Below are 9,694 nucleotides of genomic sequence, written 5' to 3' on the forward strand. Positions count from 1 at the left end.
ACATTGTCGCACCATGCTCACGTCACACTCACGTCACACATATTTTATTGAACACGCGCACAATACTCTCGCACCAAATCGTCTACCGTCAACTTCGTACCGTCCTTAGTAACCTCTACTCGTCTAGTCTATTTCTATATATCTACGCTATGACACATATAGTGGGTGTTTTTTTTTTTGGTAATAATGGAAGGTGGGGAGGGGTAAACATTGACTACTGAAGAAATAAAAAACTGATGACAGCAGAAGGCAAAGAAAAAAAAACCATGTGGTATTCAAATGTAACTAATTAAAATTTGAACCTATTTTAAAAAACACAATAATCTTAATTCAGAAAAAGTGTAGGCCTAAGACTAATGTCTACAGACAAAATAAACAACTAGGCTTAATTAAATGGATCGCCCATAAATGACGTCATACTTTTCCCGACAATTTCCCTCTCACCCAATAGTTACTAAAAGCAAGATGATGATTTAATATCATATCGCAGTTCTACTATACCCGAACCCTTAATCACAATTTCTAACGAAAACGAATATATTCTTCATCATTTTTGAAAAAAATATTTTACACCGTCCCATATTTTGAGTCCAACGTCATTTATGAGGAATATGGACGACCTAATAATTGACAAGTTAAGGGGTCATCCATAAATGACGTCACGCTTTTTTAATACGATTTTTACCTCCCCCCTCCCCTCCGTCACACGTCGTCACAAAAAGTCAGACCCCCCCCCCCTAAAATGACATCACACATCAGCCTACACCCCCCCCCACCCCCCTCAAAATTGCAGTTGATTTTTTTTTAAAACATCGATATTTTTCCAAAATCTTGTCTGAAATATGTCAAAATATAGTATTTTAATCAATTCCTATTATAATTTATTAAAACTGTTTTTTTAAAGCTAAATAATGTCTAAAATTCGTTTTCTAACTTTTCTTATCTATAAAGCAAAAGTGTGACGTAGCACCATCTGAACCCCCCCCCCCCTCCCCGTCATCACAAAATTACCGACCCCTCCCCCCTCCCCCCTACGATTGTGACGTCATTTATGGACGACCCCTAATCAGTACAAAAGGGTTTAGTAAATGTTGGACCTCCCAAAATTTTTTGAGATCTTGGATGTACATACATACATAGCCTTCATTTCACTTGAAAATGAAATTAAAGATAAGAAGACGGCCCTCTGTCTTACTTATATTAAACAAGACAGGTATGTATATTAAACAACAAAGTCAACACAATATACATACGAATAGACATTTTTATCCAGGGAAACTACTCTAAATTTTATATGGAAAGATGGCCGCTGTTTTTTTTCTACTAATATTTATCTCAAACACCTAGTTTAAAGTTAGTTTCATGTTATTTAAATTGTTTTGGTCACTGTTTGTTATTTTAAATCAATTATCTGTGATATTTTGTAAAATTTGACTTAAATAAACTTATTTAAACAAATATATTCATCAGCTACCTCTCCCGCACATTACTATTGCAGCCGAATTGATTACGCTAAAACGATAGATTACCGTCTAAGTAAGAGTCTCTAAGAGTCTAACTGATATATTCTAGATTAAGATTTCTATCTAGATCTAGTATCTAGATCTTAACTAGCTAGTCAAGTGTGATTGCTACTAGATTCTAGATCTATCTACTAGTGATTAATTATATAATATAATATATTAATACTAGATCTATAATACTGAGTAATTTAGTACTAGTCTAGATCTAGATAATCTCTACTAGAATTTAGACTAAATATACTAAATGAGACAATATCTAGATCTAGATGTAGAATCTAGATTAGTAGTAATTACTACCTATCTAGATAGATAATATCAGTAGTACAGTGCTTTTTCCAGATTTTTTTCTCTGGGGGGGGGGGGGTACTTGAAATATTCAGGGGGGGGACGGGGACACTGTTAAAAGTATATATTTTCTATATTAATTTCATTTTCTTCTGGGGGACGGGAAACTTTCTTCGAGGATGCCTCGTAGAAACTCTTATCTAGTCTAGATTCTATTAAATTATCTAGATCTAGATTCTAAATAATTAACAAAAGTTTCCCTTCGATGAGTAACTGGAAAAAATATTTTGATAGTAATAGACATACATTAAGAGTCATTACGATAAGGCATCTGATGGGTTTGAACTCTATTTCCATTCATCAAAAGGTTTGGCATAACTTAATTGCAAGATTTATGCACTTAATATTTAATTTAATACCGAAATTTACTTCTCAATGCTACAGCTCAGTGCAGTGCGGTTTCAACTAATATTCGCTATCATTGTTATTTTTTTCGTTAAGTCCCTTTCAGTACCATGTAATGTAAAATGACAGATACGTCTTTCATTGAATTATATAAAAGATAAAATACAACTGGTGTTTGTATCAAATACATTTAAATTTTTTTATTCATGTGGCTAGAATTAACATTCATCAAAAAAGCTGGACGCAACATTGATCGTAAGATAGATGGCCTATGTAGTAGGAAATTAAAAAAAAAAAAATTTCTGTATGTTTTTATAACTTATTTGATTATTAGGCCTATAATTAATAATATAAACTCATACCTTGCCTACTTTTTATATTAGTTATCAAAATTGTAGTCATAGGTACGCAAGAGAATATTATAGAAAATGAGTGAACTATCTTTTGTTTAAATTATTTAACAATGAGACCATACATATGTTCAAATTAACTGCAGTGGGATTAAACATGTAAAATACTAAATAGTATCTAGACCCAGGTTTACAAGGACTTGTTCGGGAACATATTTAACTTGAACGGGAATTCCTGAAATTATTTGTATTGTCCAATTTCAGTTTATTGTGGCTTACTCAAACCATTATTTGGTAAAAAAAAATAAAATAAATAAATAGCCTAATGCGCAACAAACTCTCCTATACTTTCTATGACAATTATTCCATACATTTGTTCAAAGAAACCGTATAATGGATTATAATTGTAAATATTATCTGATCTTTTGGATACTCATTTTTATTATTTTAAGTTGAACGGGAATTCCTGATATTATTTGCATGTTTTCAGTTTATTATTGCCTACTTAAACTTAAACACATGCCTTGTTAAAAGGGAGAGGTGTTCAGCACTATGCCCAGCCGCCTTTGTTTCCCTAACGTGAGTTAGGTATCCAGCAGAGCTGGGTGGACTCAGGGACATAAAATCTTGTGACTTGAACCCGGATTCGAACTCGAGACGCCGTCCCATCCGCCTCCTACTAATAGGATTTAATGTAACCGAAACAAAAGTTAATAAAATGTTAAGTCCTCATTTTTTTCCGATAATGATTTAACTTATAACACTCACTTTTTCCATTTGCAGATTTATTATTATAAAAATAGAAAAAACATCCGAGGAAGCACATTTGATTGTAGTTGATGTTAATTTGAATGATTTGATCATCCGTTTACAAAATGACTGGTCGAATCGTTAAAGATGTATTTAACAAAGCTAAAAGTGGAGAGATATTGAGATTAGAGAACAGTGATATTAACCTCCGAAACATGCATGGCGTTTCAGCACTGATGATGTCTGTTATGGAAAATGACATTCTGGCTTTAAAAACGTTGATATCGGCAGGCGCTGATGTTAATTTAACCAAAACTAAGGTCAGATATACCACAGCACTGACCATAGCAGTGGAAAGGGGGAGCGTCGAATGTGTAAAGGAACTGATCAGGGCAGGAGCTTTCTTTACGTGTGAGCGAGGGTTGGAGGCTTTAAAGATGGCGAGGGATTACAACTTCTTAGATGCTGTGATTCAAGGAGAGAACGTATCTTATGCAAAGCCTTATGAACATAGAAACGCATTTGATATAGCTTATATCAATGAATGCTTTGATTTGCTTGTCGATTTGATTAACTGTGGCATTACAAAAAAAATATCATCATTAAAATTTGAAGACTTTGCTAGGGCAGAGATATTCAACGTACTGATGAACTCACCAAACATCGATATTAATGAACACTATTGGGAGGGACAAACTATTTTAATGAAAGCTGTTCAAACACATAAAAAGCATATTGTGCAACTTCTTCTTCAAAAAGGAGTTAATATTCATGAAGTGGACTGGGAAGGAAATACAGCTCTTCATTTGGCCTACATTGGAAAGTCTGAAATAATTTCTCTACTTCTGGTAGCGGGAGCTGAAGTTGATGTCAAAAACTCAGAACATCAAACACCACTTCATGTTGCAGCTAATAAATCAGACACAGAAATGATAAAACTTCTAATAGAGGCAAAAGCGGATATAAATTGTACAGATAAACGTGGCCAAACACCGCTTGCAATTTGTGTTGAAAACTCAGATTTAAACACGGCAACATGTTTACTACGACATGGGGCAGAGGTCAATACAGTTAATAACCATGGGGTTACTCCCCTTATTCGGGCCGTTACAAAGCAACACGAGAAGCTCGTAGATATCCTAATTGTATACAAAGCAGACGTGAACTATAAACAAACCACGGTGTTAATTTATGCTGTGTTGAACGTTAACAAAAATATTGTGTCAAAACTGATTCAGGCTGGTGCTGATGTTAACATGAAGACTACACGGTGTTATCGAGACGAATATCCCATTAATTATAATCTTTTGGAAGAGGCAAAAAAGAACGCTTTGCTGGATACCTCTATGCATAATCTCACACCTTTACACATAGCAGCTATAACTTCTCCTCAACACACAGCACAGACTTCACTTCAGGTAGTCAAAATACTATTAAAAGGAGGGGCAAATGTTCACGCAGTTGACGAGGACGATTGGACTCCATTACACATCTCAGCAATATATGGTGATTTGGACATCGTAAAATCTTTAATCAAGGCTGGATCAAATATAAACGCCGTGGATAAATTTGGAAGGACCCCACTTTTCTTTTCGTTACTTTATAATCATAGAGAGCTAGCAAAATATTTGATAAAGTCCGGGGCGGATGTAAACTTGATGAGTGAATCTCAACGCTCGCCTTTATATGTTGCTGTGTTTTACAAATACAATGAGCTTGTTCGTATGTTGATTAAACATGGCGCTCTTGCAGATAAAGGCAGAAAATCTGCGCTACTGATGGCTCTAGAACATAAACATGTAAACGTGTCGATACTTTTAGTGAAAAATGGCGCTAATGTCAACGTTAAAGACGATACTCAGACACCTGCATTGATAAAAGTTTTAAACCTTGTACAATTTTACAAAATGTTTCCATCACGAGACAGATGCTTTAAGAGAAGAAAGCAATATTTGTTTTCACGCGGACGTAAACGTGTGTATGGTCCAGATCCTGATGAACCATCGGTGCCCACAAAAGTGTTTGTTTCCAATAAACAAAGTGTAAAAACAAAAACTCTAATTGAGTCCATGCTCCAGCACGGTGCCAACGTTTCTTTAGCAGACGTTGAAGGCAACACTTGTCTGCATGAAGCTGCTCGACATTGCAACAAAGAGATATTGGAGTTACTGTTACATTACAAGGCGGAAGTAAATCAACAGAATGTAAAAGGTGAAACGCCACTAATGATAGCTTGTGTAAGCGGCAATGTTGAGGCTGCCGAGGTTTTACTGAAGGCAGGAGCTAACGTGTTTTTGGTTGACAAAAATAAAAACACAGCATTACACCATTGTGCACAGTATAGAAATGATTTGCTTCCCTTAGTTGAAAAGCTCGTCTTACATAGTAACCAACATAATAATGAGTTCAGGCAAGAAAATACCTTGGTAAGTAATGCCAACCGAACTGTTAATAATCAGGGAAGCGATTTGTTTGATACATTACAAACCACTGAAACAAGTTCTAAAAGTGAAATTTTTGTCAACATGAGAAATGATAACAAAGAAAGCGCTATTCACAAATTTTGCACATTAGGGCGTCTTAACATTGTCAAGTTTTTGATAAGTCAAAAGTGCAATCTAGACTGTACTACTAGCTCAGGGCAAACACCTCTAATGATTGCATCAAAACATCAGTTCCTACATGTTGTAAAATGTCTGATTGAAAACAAAGCCAGCGTAAATATACGAGACAATGATGGTGAATCAGCACTACATGCTGCAGTGAAATGTTGTAATTTCGAAATTGTATCATTCTTAGTAGAGAACGGAGCTAATGTCACCCAATCAAATAATGCCGGGCAAACGCCACTTTTCTATGCGGGAAGTTTGAAAACTATTAAGTATTTGATTGAAAAGGGAGATGAAATAAACCGGATAGACAAAAGTGGTGAAATGGCTTTACACTTCAATTCTAAATCTTATAAGCTTTCAGCTGTTGATGCATTATTAGAATTAGGAGCAAATCCAGATATCACTACAGATGAAGGCACCACGGCTCTAATGATCGCTGCCAGTGTGGGCTACATTTCTGTCGTGAAAAGTTTAATAGCAAACGGAGCTAACGTTCATGTACGAGATAGTCAGGGGAGAAACGCTTGCATGTACGCTGTAATAGGTGTTAAAAACAAAAAAGACTGGTATGTTGCAGAATATGGAGATTCTTATAATGATTGTTACAGTGAAATGTTTAGGGAATCTGACGTGGCAGATGATCTCTTTGACATTATGAATTTCCTGGTTAGTGCTGGTGCAGATTTAAACATTTTGGATAATGAAAATCGATCTTTAATTGTGTATACTTTATTAAATGTAAAAAAGGAGTCGCAGAAAGAATGCATTCAAAAGTTTTTGAAACTTGGTGTTGATCCTATCCTGCATGAAAATCACCGGTATTTATTAAATGAGTTTATTTTGCCAGAATGCTGGCCGTATTTTGAAGAAAAACGTGCACGCTTTGGTCTAAAAGATAATTCAAAAATTATTTTTCAATTTCTCCTAATAAACGGAATCACACTGTGTCATTCAGTGAACAATTACACTCAATTTAGTGAATCAAATTTTACCTGCGCTGCTCGGAACAAAAACTTTGATTTCCTTCGGTTCTTTTTAGCCACGGGCTTTATCTTTACATCTGACTTGAAGAGTTTGCGTAATGACAAATACTTTAAAGACGATACTGATGAGTACTTAGACACCAATGACTCACTACATGCTGAGTTAACTTTGGCAAAAAGAGAACCCTGGCCACTGGTCAAACTAGCTTTTATTGAAGTCTCCACCTTACTTGGGACTGGGCCTATGAGAGAAGAAAAACTAAAACAGACCAAACTCCCACCAAGATTACAGCGAACGTTGATGTTTCAAGAACCAATATCAAGATTACCTGTAGAAGACTGGTCTAAAATACCTCTTTGTTTTGACCCAGTACAGTACGAGACTTTACCCTGTCCTAGACCTTTACTCTACTACTGGCCTGTTGGTCGTAGGCTCGTCGACTGAGAAACTTGTATTCGTTTACGGACGGAAAGTTTATTACTTATTTTCGCTTTGTGATTAAACTTATGTTTATAATTTATGTAGAGTTAAATTTTACTGATAATCTTTTGGGTTTTGATGATTTTGATTTACATTTTTTTATATTATTTATTTCGTACTGAACAAGACTACATTAACGATTTTAATATTGTAGCGTTTGATTTTTTTTTTGGATTTGCGTGTTTTATTAATCATTGAACATGTTTTAAATACATGTTCGAGTGTTGGATTATATGCTTTATTACACGTTTTTGAAATTTAAAATATACTTTCTTTGAAATAATAAACATTTAGTAGATATAGATTACATTTTCGTAAACAGTTTACATTTTAAAATTATTCAAAATGTTGATTTGAAATGTAATAGGCCTATAATTGTAACATAATATATTGTATATTTACGAAAATGTGATGGTGCATTTTTTTAAGTCCGCTTTCCAATAGAAATTTTTAGTCGTTTTTTTTTCCGCTAATCTAAAAGAATAGGAGCTGGTATGAGACGTTGATTATTTTAAAGATATATTGTATATTTATGTACAAACGGTGACGCGAATATCATACATACATTTTTTTTTCTTAATTAGCTTTAGTGTGTCCAATACAGGTAGTCTATCTAGTAAATGATTTCTCAATGTAAAGAGTTTCTTTCAGTCATCTCTCCGGGGAGAGGCACTATGACTCTGCCCTCCTACCCCACTCACCGCAGTGCATGTTGATCGCCATACCCCCTTTCCCCGCCACCCTCCCAGAAGACTTACATACTCCACCTCGACGGAAGCTTCCAGTACCACCATCTTGAAGTAAAATGACTAACAGAAACCGTATTAGTAGAAGTAGTGTTTAAATGATGAGAATACCAAGTAAAATTAAATGTACTTTATTTGCTTTTTAGTAATCTTTTTTTTTTTTAACTTTTCGAGCGATTCTGTTTGTTCCTATATTCAGGTCTATGCAATTTGGAATTTTTTGTAATTGAGAATTGCTGGCTCGCTAAATGCTTTTATCATCCTCATATATTTTTGTTTGAAATAAATGCCGCTAATCAATTCAAACCGAAGTCTTCTGCTAATTTTTACACTTTCATATTTCTATTATTTGTTTTTGTATACAATTATTTAAAGTGGTAAAGTGTGATGTATATTAACTCTTAGCCTTGGCGAGGAAGATCAGCCGGTTTATCATATAAATTTTCTCGCATTCTTGTTTAGGAAATGCACCATGACGGATATTCCTCAAAATTTCTGTTGAGTGTTTGGGGAAAAATAAATTATATATATAATTGGCTGTGTTTAATGTGTTGTGAATGTATTGTCGTGTTGTGTTAATTGTAGTACTATTTGTTTATTGATGTGCTGTGTGTGAATTGATGTGTTGTGTGTGAATTGTCCAAAAGCGGCCTTCTATTTCCCTAACATTTGGGCGGTCGCCGAAGTGTATTCTACCTCACAATTACTGAGAGTGATTAACGTACACTTTAGGCTTTCATACAGCACGCCCTGTGGTGTGATTGGGCGGTAGTGAGATATTTTGTCAGACTTTCTTCAGGGACCGCAGCAACGCTTTCATCAGGGATGTTATTTTTCCGAATTTTAGCAGAAATCCGATTTTTCCGTTTCAGTTGCGATTTTCCTCCGCTTATTTAATTTTCGCCGAATTTTTCCGCCGACTTTCAATTTTTGTCGATTTTTTACGAAGTTTTAAAAATTAGGAAAAAAAAACGGAAATGTCTTCTACGAAAAGGGCCGACATGCTTATTCCACTTATTCGTAGTTAAATTTAAATCGACAACTACTGTACTTGTCTTAGGTCAAACGGACACTCGAATATGCGCATTTCTTTTCGATTGGTCGATTGCGCTAGGTCTGACGGTGCTAGATCAAGATTAAATGTAGATTAAGATTCGGAATTTCGGCGGACTTACGAATTTTTCAAAGCACAATTTTTAGTCCAAATTTTCCGCTGATATTTTCAGTTAACTATTTATCAAAAACACGGGAAAAGGTTATCTAAAATAATGCAGTTATTCAAATGAAACTTCCATCTCTTAAGCCTGGTAAACTAGCTATTGATATAGCCTAATTTATCTATCGGTATTTAACCCGCCTAAATCTACAGTTTCTCTCTGATTCTATTTTATTTCGCAATCTCAAATTAATAACTTAATATTGAAATCCTTGCAAAAGGTGACTATGAGGACTAGACTAACCCGCCCCACCTCGTAGTAACGGTGGCTCTTGTGACCTCACCTTGACCCCAAGTACGTGTTCGGTACTGCTTGTGGAAAAAAAATGACGTCACAGTCAAT

At 35.0% G+C, this 9,694-nt stretch overlaps 2 protein-coding genes across 2 annotated transcripts; both read left to right on the forward strand.

Annotated features, from left to right (window-relative positions):
* Positions 1-3,438: 3,438 nt before the first annotated feature.
* Positions 3,439-5,838, forward strand: LOC131955929 (ankyrin-1-like; the record flags this gene model as incomplete). The annotated part of the gene is made up of 1 exon (XM_059320249.1): positions 3,439-5,838. A coding segment is annotated over exon 1 (2,400 nt), but the record flags the coding sequence as incomplete, so codon positions are not given.
* Positions 5,816-7,368, forward strand: LOC131955942 (putative ankyrin repeat protein RF_0381). The gene has a single exon (XM_059320262.1). The coding sequence runs from the start codon at positions 5,839-5,841 to the stop codon at positions 7,351-7,353; it is 1,515 nt and encodes a 504-aa protein (XP_059176245.1). The 5' UTR covers positions 5,816-5,838; the 3' UTR covers positions 7,354-7,368.
* The last annotated feature ends 2,326 nt before the right edge of the window (positions 7,369-9,694 follow it).

This window comes from Physella acuta, unplaced genomic scaffold, assembly GCF_028476545.2.
Source record: "Physella acuta isolate Inbredline_101_S28 unplaced genomic scaffold, ASM2847654v3 ptg001116l, whole genome shotgun sequence".
NCBI classification, from domain to species: Eukaryota; Metazoa; Mollusca; class Gastropoda; family Physidae; genus Physella; species Physella acuta.

Coding starts and splice junctions, on each gene's coding strand:
- LOC131955942 (XM_059320262.1), top strand. CDS start 5,839: ATGAGAAATGATAACAAAGAAAGCGCTATTCACAAATTTTGCACATTA.